We start from the raw sequence: 15,305 nt of genomic DNA, 5'->3' as shown, positions 1-15,305 counted from the left end.
TACTATCGTATGTGATAATGAATGACGACAATGACTGTAAAAATAAACTATTGTGCTAGCTGATTGAAGTCGGACCGCGTCGGTGCACGCACTGCAAACATTATTGATAACGAATAATGACGACGACGACCACCGTCACGCTTATCAGTTATCTCTGTGGTTTTCGCGGACAACAATAATTTATGTTTTTATTATAATCATAATAATAATAATAATAATAATCATATTATTGTACGACTGTACGTATAGGGACGTCCGACGAAAAAAATTCTGAAATTTTCCTCCACGCTTGCACACACGTTAACTCGCCATACGCAGTATTATGTTTTCTACTCCTCCGAGCGAACCGGTCGACGTTAGCACAGCATTTGAGATTGGCCCGATACGACGGCCGCTCACAATTTTCGTTTCGGGCGCCTTATTCTGAATAATATCGTGAAATCGCCTTTGCACGGAGACACCGACAGTCATCGACGTTACAATAATAATATATCGTCTGTGATCTATATTATTATTTGTTTTTCGCTGACTGTGTCGTTTAGCGTCCGGTAATGACGTCCGTGTGAGAAGACATCGAAGGCGGACGATCGTCGAAGGGTCGGTGACGGCGTTAACAGCATCGAGTATGTTCTTTCTCGTTATAAACGCGACCATCCCATGTATCTACTATACCTATATAATATTACATTTATATAAGTAGTACCCTTAAACGAATGTGTTACAAGTCATATGTGACACGTAATAATTCGGCCAAACTCTAAAAATATTCACGATTTGATATTCTGTTTTAATTAATATATTCTTACTTTTTGTAATTAATTAGGTGTTGAATACCAAAATACCTATTGTCACCGTAAATAAACCCTAATTTCTGTGATGGATGCAGTACTTTTATATGTCTGATCTTGACTACAAATAATAATATAGATTAGAGATTTTGTTAAAACAAACATACAATTTCGAATTTTTTTTTGTGTGTGATAACCGCCTCACTACCTCCCACGATTACCAATTTCTTATTCTTCGATTCCGTACTATTTATTCATCACATTTCTTTTAATTTACCACTTTTAATAATGTATCGGTACCGGTACCCTATATCAAGAATAAATATTAACTTGTACTCTTTATTTATATGTATTTATTATTACTTGTGTCCTATACCCAGAATCTAGAAAAACGCAACGTCAATGACCCAAGATGTTTATCATTATACTCTAAATAATAGGTATGCACTGCAGTGATTCGATAAATATCTATTTTTAACTATGAATAAAAACTAATAAATGGCTGTAAAAAGATGTTATTTTAAGATCAAGTTATATTATAATTTGTATAACTCATTACTTCACTACTTAATCTGTAATCACAGCTGTAGGCATAAATTAATTACAATTTCGGGCATTAAAAAGAAAACGCTATTATTTTTTTAATTTATCATGCATATAAGACGTAGTACGATCACTAAGATCATCTTCAATTTACAAACGATAATATAATTATTTTTTTATAAATTTATACAAACTCAATATGTTAATGTAATTTAATTATGATGTGTTTATTTTGTTAGGTACATGATTATAATTTTGGGCGTAGCCCGTTTCGCCCAAAAATGACCGTACCCGTTTTGCCCAAATTTTGTTTTTATATGATTCCCGTTTCGCCCAGAGTAGTTTTAGACCAATTTAAAATTAAGTTGGCAATAGTTCAGTCAAAAACTTGAGTATCATTTAGCGTTATCCAGAAAACACCACTTTGTTTTCCAAAAATTATACACACGTTATTTTTTTTTTTTTCACAAAAGTTTAACACATCAAAAATTTAGTCCACACAACATTTATAAATACTTATCATTAAAAAATCAAATTAACGTCATAAAAATTTACACATATCTTATAAAAAAAATCGATTTTAATCGTTCAAAATATAATTATTAATACCACCTAAAGTTTATTTTTAAAATTATTACACATGTTTTTTATGAATTCATAACGAGTAATTTTATTTGAGCGGTACCTCGTTATTTGTTTCTGATTGTGTACTGTCCTTTTAATTATATTCGCATCTTTTGATATCTTTGATACTTTAACGCTATTGATTTTGATATACGTATTAGTTTACTCAAGTATTTGACTGAACTATTGCCAACTTAATTTTAAATTGGTCTAAACTACTCTGGGCGAAACGGGAATCATATAAAAACAAAATTTGGGCAAAACGGGTACCCGGGCGAAACGGGTACGGTCATTTTTGGGCGAAACGGGTCCCGCCCATAATTTTTGTTAAATTACATATAAAAAATATTGAAACAATTTTTGTAAAATGTTTGCACTATTTTTTTCAAAAAAATTTTCCAAAACTGACTTCATTATTAATACATTTTTCTGTATTAGAAATTGTTGAAACGTTTAAGAAGTTCACAGCCAAATTTTGATAATCCTTGACCCAATGTATTATACTATCACGACTTCATGAGTTATAAAACAACTATCCATAACACTCTATACCTAGGGTCTGTCTATACTCTATACGCAGTCGATTAGACCACCATCGTAAATATAATTATTAATTTTATCATCCATAATAATAAACACATTGCATTATTTTATTTGTTCATGTTTATATAAAATGTATAATTTGCTTAATGCTAATATATATATATATATATATATATATATATTAGCATTAGCCATTATTGCATTAAGCATAATATTGTACATTTTATATAAACATGAACAAATAAAATAATGCAATATGTTTATTATAATTTATAATGGATGATAACAATTTTGTTTTTGATAACGATGGTGGTGGTCTAAATTCTAATCGACTGCTTATCATAGATAATAAAAGAATTATTTATGCTGCGTATAGACCACGGATATAGATACTAGTATCTATATAGTATCTATATCCGTGGTATAGACAGAGTAAGTAGTTGTAGACCCCTATACCTTATCATTAATCACAAAAAAAAAACTATTGAATAAACCACGTAAATCGGTAAACCATTAGCAAACCAACATAATATTTTGAACCATGGGCGTAGGTAAGGGGGGGTTGGGTGTTCAAACACCCCCCGAAATCAAATAAAACAATCTAACCTAACCAAGAAAACAAAGTTTTATCTTATAATTTTTTTTTATATTTTTAAATTTGTAAATTATATGGACAAAATATTGTATTTATATTATAAATAATTATAATTATTATCATATTATTTAATACATACAAATAAATGATTCTTAATTTTATCATATTAATATAGATTTAGACAAAAAAACCCTCCGAAAATATTTCCTACCTATTTCCTACGCCCATGTTTTGAACGCTTAGCCTGCCCCCTATTTTTGCAACTGGTCGCTAGTCATTACTTACTGATTTATTAGAGTAATAATATTACATAGTATTAAATATAAATATAAATTTAAAAAATAAATAAATGATTCAATTATTTTTGAAGCTTTTATATAACTATTATATAGTTATGAAATAGCAACTTCATCTACCGATAAAATTGGTAAACCCGATGAATAATAGAATAAGTACCAGGAAATGGCGTATATTTAGAAAGATAAAAGTTAGTATAATTCACAAATTTATTAAGATATAAATATATCTTAATCCTTGGTATCAGTAATATTTGTAGTACTTGGAATAATCAATAGTACCACCAATATTGAGAAAAACATACCAATTGGTTTTGATTATTTTCGAGTTAAAATGTCAAATTGAATTGTTGGGACCGTTTTCATTTTATATCGATAGGTATACAGCGACAGATTGTTTATAAAAAATTGTCTGCTAATACAATTATTGTTAGTGAGGTCAATGGGTCATATCTAGACCTATGAAGATGTAAGAATACATCATATCATGTAAATCCACAATTTTTGACCAATTGGTAACAAATTTTTTAGACGTATTATTTGGTGGTTCGTATAAGTATTTAGATTAGAAGGCTCGAGGAACGGCTGTTATTTATTAGATTAAGAGAAAGTGTATTGCATTGATCCATAGAATCGAAAAATACTCTACTGATTTTGTTGATTCAAGAAAGGTTTAGAATTTAGATAATTATATGTACCTGTATTTTAGGGTGACTTACTCCCGATTTTAATAATAAAAATCATAACCACACATTCATTTATTTTTGCTTGCAGCAATAGGTTAAACGTAAAAAGTCGTGAATTGCCTATCTCGCTTTAATTTATACCTAGCCTGGTAATACAGGTATAGTATTTAGTAATCGTAGTAAGTTCTAAACATCTTTTGAGGAGTGGAGGGTGTAATTAGTTTTTGCGGGATAAGTCAAGGCCAACTTGTACTTTTGCTTGGCACCTTGAAAATGCATTTAATATATTGTTTAGTTCCTAGTGTTCCTACATATACCTACTTGTTTTTCGTAGACGTGGGTCGACTCGTAAGTCGACCGAAAATCTGCTAGGATTGTATTTATTGCCAATGGCATATTGATATATAGCCTTATAGATTTTTTTTTAAACTTTTTGTATACCTATATACACTTATTGATAATAAAAACTGTACGAAGCCATATAGATTATTAACTACCTACATATTATACAGATATAAATATACCTTATACCTATGCATAGTAAAGCAGTGTTAACATTTTTCGAATTAAAACAGCAAACAGGAAAAAACACAATAGTACCAATTTAGTTTAATCACATAATACATTTAACTTACTCTATGATATAATAGTATAAATTATACTGTATAATATAATATAAATTCAGAATTACGATGTTAAATGTATATAAGTAACCTGTAGGTAAAAAATACACCCATCAATATTTTATTGTTCATGTTTCCGAATGCGGAATGATAGGTATATAATAAAATAATTGCCAACTGCAATTGCTGAATGTATAGTGTAAATTAGTGTAACAATTATTATTATTGTGCATGTACAACCTACATATTGAAGATTCAAATTAATAATGAAACATGCATGATTTTATGCTTACTGCTCGTTATGATAAATAAAACTGCAGTCAAAAAAAAAACATTTTATTTTATTAAATTCTGATCATACTGTTCATGGATTTTCTTAAAAGTTTCTTTCAAATTATAATTTCTAAATTATTAATTCTGTGAAAAATACGAAAAGATTGCTCTTTAATTTTGATTATAGGTCAATCAGATCTAATATTAGACCTCGTATTAGACTGAAGTCTAGCTAAAACTGTTCAGATTTTCGGAATTTCATGTCAGAAATCTAGACACAAACAATTGTCGCTCACAATTTTCTTAATTATAATGGGAGGGTTATATGATCCTATTCTCTGGACCTCTTACAATTAATTTTTCGAAACAAAATTGAAACAAATTGCAAAAGTGTATTACATTTCAAACATTCAAGCAAAGTCGAAAATTTCTGATAACACAGCACATACTATTTTTCATTTTATTTTCAAGTGATAAAAACAATAAATAATAATTAAAATGCCTAGCGGCCATGGGTGTATTGTATGTCTGTATATATCGAGGTATATCTCATATTTTTAATTTTTATTTAATTTTGGAATTAAATTATTAGACACATTATTGTACTCGCTTGAAAATATCTAATATTAATGTATAATATATTCTATATTATTATTGTTTATTATTAATGTGTTTTTTAGTCCATAATGTATTTAACATATTATATATACAAAATTGACGCACATAAGTCATGATATAAAACTGTGGAGAAATTATTTTAGTACGTCTAAGACGATTCTGCAGTCACAGATTAATGATCACTAATTGAATCAACTTACCAAACAATTGTATATTTGTATATACCTAGGAAAATAAAATACATTGACAGAATATGATAATCGACCTAGTGTCAGTAATCATAATTTTTAGGGTAAAAATATTATATAATTTTATATTCCGGTATAATTATAATAATTACCTTTTATTACAATTTGCAAGATATATTATCGTCGGCACGAATAATATATATTATATTATTTAGGTAGTAATGCGTCACAATAATAATATAATGATTGATGATGCAATCAAAGTACGAAATAGTAATTTATTTGTAAATCAATTTAGATATTGTTACTTTGCCCTATTTAAGATAATATTAATTTTTATTGATTAATAAATAATTCTAAATGTTAAAACGATACCACTATATATACTTATATAGTTACAAATTTACAATATGGAATATAAATTGTCGAAATAATATAACAATTATTTTTAACAAGTAGGTACAGAATAATATCATCCGTATGCAATTTTATAAATAAATTATAGTTCAAATCAAAAGGAATAATTAGATCGCATAATGCTATAAATTAATTTAATTTTAATGTTTATGGATACAATATAAGTATGTTTTTGTAAAAAATAAATAAATCTTCGAATTTTCGTTTTAAATGTATATTTTTATACTTTATATTAAATAGAAACATATAATAAGATAATTATATTTCCCTGGTCGATCAAATTAAACATGCAAGTTAACTTCATTCGCAAACACACATTCAAGTTTGCTAAATCACGTTACTATAAAAAGATCTTTAGTTATAATCAATAGTACTTCCTATATAGCTTATATCAATTAAATGTTTTATTTAATATTTTGCAATTTATATATATATATATATTAAAATTGTCATTATTTACCTACAACAGAAAAATATTAAGTGGATTTTATCAAATTATTCAATAAATGTTTTTTTTTTTTTTAGGTAGCAGGTTTAAACGACGACCAATAAAGTAATCAAAATTATGGATTATATTGCTGCTATTGACATAGGCACAACTAATTTGAAATGCCAGATCTTTTCTCCTGATTTTCGTGTTATTGGATCTTGTATTCAAAAAGTATGTATTTGTATATTATGTTTTATTTTTATTATAGGTGCAGAGTTTTAAATTTGTATTGTATTGCTGGTTTTTAGATTTTATAAAATATTTTTCTGCCTATTAGTAGAAGTTTAAAATTTAAAAATAGTATATTTAATACAATGTAATTCATCATGCATGCTTACCATCCCCTATTCTTTTCCAATGATGCAGTTATTCGAAAGTAACCCCCCAAATTTTTTCTGTCGTTTACTATTACCTAAGTTGTAATATGGATATTTAATGTTTAATTTGTTATAGGTTAATATATTAAAACCTTTTCAAGGCTGGGAAGAAATCAATCCAAATGAATTACAAAATGGTGTAAAACTAGTCTTACAAAATGCATTAAAAGGTTATTATTTATAACTAATAATAATATTGTAGTTTATGGTGAACCAAATTGCTACTTAATTCTTGACTTAAGTATATTTTTACACATGTAACATCAGATATAGTACATATAATAAATGTATGGTTTATTAGTTTATTACTAATAAAATATTTTTGTAACTTCTTTTATAATTGGTCAATTGATAATAAATAAAAGAAAAAGATTTCAAATTAATAATTTGAAACTCAAAAAGCTTATTACAGTATTTTAATTTGAATGTATATTTTTTCGGAACTTTTCTACTTGTTTATTATCATTTGTACTGATTGAAATAGAAATTACAAAAACATTTTATTGATAATAAATTAAATATTAATAAACACTTGACTTAGTATAATATGTACAATGGCACATATATAAAAAATATTAAATAAGAATGTTTAGTTTAGTCAATGTATCTTTTAATAGATGCTGATCTCAAGTCCAATAATATAAAAAGCATAGGTTTGTCTACACAGCGGAACACATTCATAACCTGGAATAAAAATACTGGTCAACATTATCATAATTTTATTACGTGGGGAGATACACGTTCAAATATAATAGTTAAAGAGTTAAACAAATCTATAACCTTCAAAGTAAGAATTGTATTATAAATACTATTTAAATGTATGCAAATGATCATTAATTTAAATGTATTAATAAAATTGAAAATTATAGTGTTATTATTAACTCATTTAATATTTTCATATTTTTTAGATAGTCAAATATATTTCAAAAATACTATATTTAATATTTGCAACAAAACAACTGAAATTTGTGAAATCATTTACATTTTCAAACATACAAGTATTATAATTTAATATGTTATTATATGTTTAATGTATATTATAAATGGTTATTAATTGCAGATTTTGCCTAAGCTTTTATGGTTATTACAAAATAATCGGAAATTCAGACAAGACATGAAAAATAACGAAGTGCAATTTGGCACATTAGACACTTGGTTATTATATCAAGCCAGCAATGGTAAACTACATGTGACTGATGTATCGTGTGCTAGTGCTACTGGATTGTTCGACTTGTTCACCATGTCTTGGATGCCTAATCTTATGTTTCAATATTTTGGGATCACAAATACTATACTTCCCAGTATTTGTGATTCAAACGTATTAAAGTACCTAGCAGACAACAATATAACCTGCAAAATCTCAAATATTTCGATTGCATGTTCAGTGAGTTAACTTTTCAATGTAATTATCTAACCATCCATTTGAATATTTATATTTCTTAATAATTAATAATATAGCTTGCTGACCAATCAGCATCACTATACGGAACAGGTTCTTTTTCAAAATATACAGCCAAAGTTACAATGGGAACCGGAATGTTTCTAGATATAAATTGTGGTTCATTACCGGAAGTATGTTTAGGTCAGAAAGAATATTATATTATATTCTTACTATAATTTTTATAATTATTACCATTAGTTATTATTTTTGTTAATATGTTTTATGTCGATCTTAAAACAAATTATCTGGAAATTTGGAATATTCAATAAGCACTTATTTTGAATTATCTATTTTAGTGATATTTAAATGTTTAATGTAACTAATGTTAAAAGTTTAAAACAATTTTTAATAGGATACTTTCCTTTGGTGGGTTGGACATTTAATGAAGATATTTGTTTTTCATTGGAGGCAGTTGATTACAACAGCGGATCGTTAATTCAACTTGCAAAATCCATTGGTAAAATGTGTATTTGGGAGAATTTGAATAAAATATGTGAAAGTATAATTCTATTTTTATTTTCGATATAGGTGGTTTAAATAATCTAAAAGAATTAAATATGTTGAAGCAAGGAAATGAATTTTCAACTAACAATGTATTATTTGTATTACCTGAATCTGAGGTAGTTGAGTGATTCTGTGATTTAATAGATTAATGTTGTAATTATATGGCAAAAATTATTTTTCAGTCATCTAAATCAATAAGAAAAGATTACAGTTTTATTGGTGTTACTACGTGTACTACAAAATCAGATATGGCAATATCGATTTTAGAGTCTTTTGCATTTAGAATTAAAAAGATACTTGATAATTATCACAATGAAATGCCACAAATGGTATTAAATACTTTATGGTAATATTTGTTTAATTATCGCCAATATATTTAATAACCTATTATTACTTAAAGTTTTTGTTTTTATGTAATAATATATACTTCCATAATACTTATTAAATGGTAACTCCTTTAAAATTGTACATATTATTGTTTAGGGTTGATGGTGGAGTGTCTCGAAATGATTACATTTGTCAAACAATTGCCAATGTAACATCCACTACAGTTGTAAGAATGAAAAACAGTAACAGAACCGAAGTATCTTGTTTAGGTGCAGCTTTTATGGCTGGACTATCTTCAGGTATGTACTTGAGTATTTTATCAATGTTATTAATGTTTAAAAATATTATATTTATATACAAATGTTCACATTAGGTGTATGGACAAATAAAAGAGAGTTGATGAATTTCAGAAACAGAACTGATCAAAAATTTTTTCCAGATAATAATGATTATTTTGCTAATGAATATAAATATATAAGATGGTTGTATAACCAAAAGTGTTTGTATTAAAAATACTAACTTTTTTATTTTTTGTATTAAAACTAAACAAAACAATGTACAATCACAGAAAACAAAACCATTTATTACGTAAAAACATGGTGACAAAAGCTTACAGCTTACATTATAATCCTGTGAAAATAAAATATCCAATTATAACCTGGATTTTGAGTCTTGAAATATAATCTTATTTTCAAATAGTTTATTGATTTCTATTTGTGTATATCCAATACTTTCAAGTATTTCCCTTGTATCCTGTCCACAAACTGCAGTTGGTTTATTTGAACTTGAAACGCCAGGAGTAACACTTAGTTTTGGTGCAGGAACAGGCAGCACAATATTATCTTTCCTGATATATGAATTTCTACTTGCATTATGAGGATGTTGGTCAACTTCATCCAGCTCTAACACAGGAGTTACACAAGCATCTTTTAAATCAAATATCTAAAATCAATAAGATTTATTTTTTAGTTAGATTACAATAAAATTTCAAAATTATTATGTTACTTACATTGCACCATTCTTCTCGTGTTTTTTCTTTAAATTTGTTTGCAATAATTTCTCTATTTCTCTCAAAATTATCCATCTGTTCAATATCATCAATGTTCAATCCTAATCCTTTAATAAATTCTTGATAAAATTGTGGTTCTAATGCACCAACAGCCATCCATTTACCATCTTTGGTTTTGTATGTATCATAGAAGTGCATTCCTCCATCCAGTCTAATTAAAAATAATGAATACAATATTTTGTAACAATCTTTTATTTTGTTTTAAAAAGTTTACAAACAAATTCTGTCCTTTTGATTTCCCCCAAATCATTGAGTCTTGTGAACACATCAACCAACTTCCAACATAAGAAATTCCTTCAGTTATATTGGCGTTAACTACCTGTCCTTTTCCACTTTTATATCTTTCTATGACTGCCATTAAAATTCCCATTACGCATACCATACTACCGCCCGCGAATTCAGAAAAATTTACGGGAGGAACAGGTTTTGAATTCTTTGAACCATACAATGATAACAACCCTTTAAGTTTTAAAATAAACATGTGAAGAAATTAATCTAATACATTTGTCATTATTAAAAAGTAAAACCAACCAACCCGACATGGCTAAATAATTTATATCATGCCCAGCTCTTGGTGCATATAGTCCATGTGAGCCATAACCATTCAATCGAGCATATATCAAACGAGGATTTTTGGCCATCATTTCATCAGGACCTAATCCCAGTTTTTCCATTACACCTTTTACATTAAATAATTAATTTTAATGTTTGAATATGGGTACCTATGTCATAATTTCATCATTTAAGATGTATAGCTAAGATTGATTAGCTGTTTTTACCAGGTCTATAAGGTTCAAGTACAATATCAGCATTAGTGATTAATTTCTGTGTAATTTCAACACCTGCTGGATGTTTTAAATTGATACTTATAGACTTTTTGCCAACGTTAAAAAAGTTTGTAAGTTCCATACCAACATTTTTCTACAAAACAATAAAAATAGTCTTATTAAAGTATGTACCCATTATCATTATATATTTTTTGAGATAGTGAAATTACAGTATAATAATATTGCTATGGGTTGTGTACTTACTTTTTGTATTACAGTCACATTTGCTCCAAAATCAGATAATACAGTTCCAACAAAAGGTACAGGTGCAAGTCCAGAAAATTCTAATATGTTTAATCCTTTCAGTGGCATATTGGTTTAGAAATACAATCATACAATTATCTAAATAAACTATTGAATGATCCTCTACTTTACAATTGAATGTAATTTCTCTGCTTTCCAGGTGGTTTGCCTTTATAATATAATTAACATAATATGAATTAATTATTTGTTTACCACTCCAGGTCAAGGAAGAATAATAGAATTATATTCCTACAGTTTTTTTTGTGTTAGTATTGCAATTTTATTTTCTATGAATTAAAATATAAATAATTTAACAAGTTATAATTTATTTACCCGTCACAATATTATAATTGTTAATTAATAATGTATTATATTATTATGATATTATGCAATATCATCTAATATATGTTTTAAATATACCTAGTGATTGAACTAGATAGTCGGAAGCACTAAAGAGAGTTAGTAATTGTATTAATAATAAACATTGAATCACATTATACTAAAGATGTAGTTAAATTATGTAGATGCATATTGTTTTAGTATTATCTTATTAATTTATATATTATATATTAATTATTATAATCTAACTCCAAATTAAGCGATCTAACTGAGTAGTAGTTTCTACCCTGCTGCGGGCAGTGGCTATCTAAATTGTAAGAGGAGAAAATTCTTGTAAAATAAACCAACAAAAAACAAACGTCTAGACCCACTACCCAGTGAGTCTCAAGTCTCAACTGGTGTACAGTGACAGTACTACTATGTTGCGAGATCAACTAGGTCTAGGTGTGCAGCGAAAAATGTCTGATATTCGTAATCGTAATATTATGTTGAGGAAAAAATATTGAAAACAGTATTTTTTTATTAAATTACATTTGGGTTCAGTGTGCCGCAATAACTTGTGATGTGATGTATAGTGTGACTAATGTGAGTCGTGAACCAAAAAAGTTTGAGAACTACTGCACGCTATCACTGCAGTTCGCTTATCACAAACCCATAATAACTTATTTAAATAATTATTTTTTATTTTATAATTTTAATAATAATTTGTAATTTTTTTTTTTTATTTATATTATAAGAGGCCCGCGGCCACATAAGCTATTGGATGTGGGGTGGTACGGTAGGAGTTATTTTTGTGTATTTGTTTGTAGGTTTTTAAGTTGGTAGGTTGTAACACATATTTGTGTATATGTGGCAAGGATATGTTGCTAAAAATCTCGGGTGGTCACCCATCAGGGAGCTAGCAACTGCGTCCTGTACGTACGATCAGTGCGTTTCCGCAGAGTAAGCGTACAACCGCGCCTTGCCAAGCCACGTTTTATAATTAATATAATTGAAAATGGAAAATAATTCTTTGGATGATTGTGCAATATCTTAAAATGACAAATTATAATTTTTTTTCAATTACATTTAGTTCACACTAAGATAAGGATTAAACATTAAAACCATTTGAAACAAAACACCTAAGGGCAAAAACCTAAATAAGATTTCAATATTATTTTTCAAAAAAATTTGTAATTTTAGTTTGTTTTTTATTTTGTTCTAATATTAATATTTTCTCTTTTTTTCCATCTATGGAACCACCCCTCTTTCGCTTTGAAGTTAACCTTCCCCATTTTTCCTGCCAATTCTTCAGCTTTTTGGCGAAGCAAAGGCGAAGCACGTTCAATTATTATACGTTATAAGGTAGGTACCTACCAACAGAAACTAGAAATAATCAACACGAATATTATTTAATTTTTCAATACCAATTGATTTCTAAATTATAACCAAAAAAGTTTATTTTCTACTATTTATTTTACAAAATTTGAGTCTTATAACCGATTTTCTTTAAATGTATTTTGATACGTCCGGACCGTTCCAGACGATTTTGAGTCTAATAAGCGACTGAACCTATTATATCCGTGAGTCTAATAAGTGGCGTCTACTGTATAAAGTAACAGATTTAGTGTGAAACAATTATACATAAAAACTAAAACTCTAATAAAAATATAAACTAATATTACTTTAAGTTATAATAATTTGTTGTTTTTATTTCTTGCTTAATGATTCAAGTTTTGTTTGTTTTTTAAGCATATCACAAATCCTTTACAACTCAAGCAAGTTGCAATTACATAATTTTTCGGCACGTGTGTTTTAGGCCGCATCATCCATTTCTTTTTTTTATGCCATTTGTTCATATTAACAATTAATAGATACACAAAAAAAATTAATAAATCTTAATACACTAAACTAAATTCTATACTGCAATGGAGAATAGTAGATTAAACACAACTGTTACAAAGTTAACTAATAAAGTCTGAAATAAATGTTAAAAGGGATAGCCGATTAGTTGTGGTTTTAAAATTTGGATTAATTCTGGATTTCAGAAATAACAGTTAAAACTCAGTGTTGGGTAGTAACGTAACACGAATTACAAATTACTGTAACGCAATTACTTTTTCAGTAACGCAGCAGTAAATTCATTACATTATACTAAAAATAACGCAATTGTAACTAAATTACTTGGTTTTCAAAAGTGATTTTTATGAAGTAACGCACTAACGCGTTATTTTCCACGTTACGAAAATAATAGTTTTGAATGTATTACAAAAACAAACCGATAGGATATCTCAGATAAATCAAAAATTAATTATACTTATTTTTGATTCCGATAATAGTTAACTAAACATAAAACATTCCAGGAATAAATGTTATCATTATATAAGCAGAAAAAAAAGAGTTCGGTTTAAAAATAAAATTTAATTATGATTTATGACTTATGACTATATAGCAATATAGCTAGGTGAGATGATCGTACATTTGAACATAATACTATAATAGGTATATTATCACTAGGTCTATGATTGTAAAATATATACTTACATAATAATTGAATCATATGAATTGAATATGGTTAAGAAAAAAAGGTAAAAAAAAAGCGGGTAAGTCGTGTATGTCGCTCTGCTGTACAGTAGGTTACAAGTGGGTTACTGTAATGGATGGAATTAAATTTGAATCCAATGATATTATATCATTGTATACAAAAAACGATTCTGAGCGAAGACGGTTTATCTGTCTAGGATATATTATAGATTATTAAAAATTTTCAAATCTTAGATTTAAAAAGAAAAATTTTTATGAATTTCTAGTTTGAAATAATTTGCGAATTTTGGTGATTTTTATGTATTTTGTCAAAATTCATAATTTGAATGCTTATAAAAAAAAATTGTGACGAACTACTTTTATTTGACAACTGGTATTGTAACAATATGTTAAGAGCCTTGCATTACATTTTCAAGATTTTCTACCCAAAAAATAAATTTTTATCGATATTAATTTTAAAAAAAATTTCATGTATCAATGGTCATTTGTTTAGTTCCTACATCAGATTTTGTCGAAAACTGATAGTGCGTAAAATTTCCCGTTTTTCCCTTAATTTTTAGTTTATTTATCCCAATTATTTAGAAAAATATTAAGGATTTTTTACTTTTGACCATCCAAAGTACCAATTAGATTCACTTTCTGATCAAACGAGGTACTGAAGTCGAAAATCGAAGCACTTTTACTGCTCCAAAACAGGTTTTATATTAATAAACTAACATGGTTTTTTGACGAATTTTTGTCAATATTTGAACTTCATCATATGCTATTAAAAAAAAATGTGCCTATGTATTCTTATAATTTTTTAATCACTATGATAATAACTTATGAGGAACTTTGTATTAAATTTTCAAGTATTTTTATTGTGCCAAAAAAATTTTATCGACACTTCAAAAGAAAATTTTCAGAAAAATAGAAAATTTCATTTGTCTATACATATCTCAACAAAAATCAAAATATATTGTAAATTAAAT

The 15,305-nt window shown here is 27.2% G+C and overlaps 2 protein-coding genes across 5 annotated transcripts; one reads left to right on the top strand and one right to left on the bottom strand.

Moving 5' to 3' along the window:
• Positions 1–158: 158 nt before the first annotated feature.
• LOC107163422 (glycerol kinase 5) lies at positions 159–10,031 on the top strand. Its single transcript, XM_015510849.2, has 12 exons — positions 159–623; positions 6,720–6,855; positions 7,138–7,231; positions 7,679–7,848; positions 7,970–8,059; positions 8,122–8,445; positions 8,520–8,643; positions 8,855–8,959; positions 9,031–9,122; positions 9,189–9,352; positions 9,490–9,632; positions 9,707–10,031. Exons 2-12 carry the CDS (start codon positions 6,760–6,762, stop codon positions 9,841–9,843), a joined length of 1,539 nt encoding a protein of 512 aa, XP_015366335.1. The 5' UTR covers positions 159–623; positions 6,720–6,759; the 3' UTR covers positions 9,844–10,031.
• Amacr (Alpha-methylacyl-CoA racemase) lies at positions 9,891–12,364 on the bottom strand. 4 transcript variants are annotated; one of them, XM_015510852.2, is made up of 7 exons: positions 12,343–12,364; positions 11,434–11,641; positions 11,182–11,323; positions 10,938–11,081; positions 10,621–10,861; positions 10,343–10,553; positions 9,891–10,275 (listed from the first exon to the last, which is right to left on the bottom strand). In XM_015510852.2, the coding sequence occupies exons 2-7, from the start codon at positions 11,539–11,541 to the stop codon at positions 9,985–9,987; spliced, it is 1,137 nt and encodes a 378-aa protein (XP_015366338.2). In that variant the 5' UTR covers positions 11,542–11,641; positions 12,343–12,364; the 3' UTR covers positions 9,891–9,984. The 4 variants fall into 4 exon arrangements, with proteins under 4 accessions (XP_015366338.2, XP_015366337.2, XP_089077388.1 ...); XM_015510851.2 differs by lacking the exon at positions 12,343–12,364 and adding an exon at positions 11,893–12,324; XM_089221262.1 differs by lacking the exon at positions 12,343–12,364 and adding an exon at positions 12,061–12,324.
• Positions 12,365–15,305: the final 2,941 nt, after the last annotated feature.

Source organism: Diuraphis noxia, unplaced genomic scaffold (assembly GCF_037042655.1).
Source record: "Diuraphis noxia isolate RWA-SAM2 unplaced genomic scaffold, SU_Dnox_SAM2 contig0002, whole genome shotgun sequence".
NCBI lineage: Eukaryota > Metazoa > Arthropoda > Insecta > Hemiptera > Aphididae > Diuraphis > Diuraphis noxia.
This window is presented reverse-complemented; position numbering and strand designations above follow the sequence as displayed.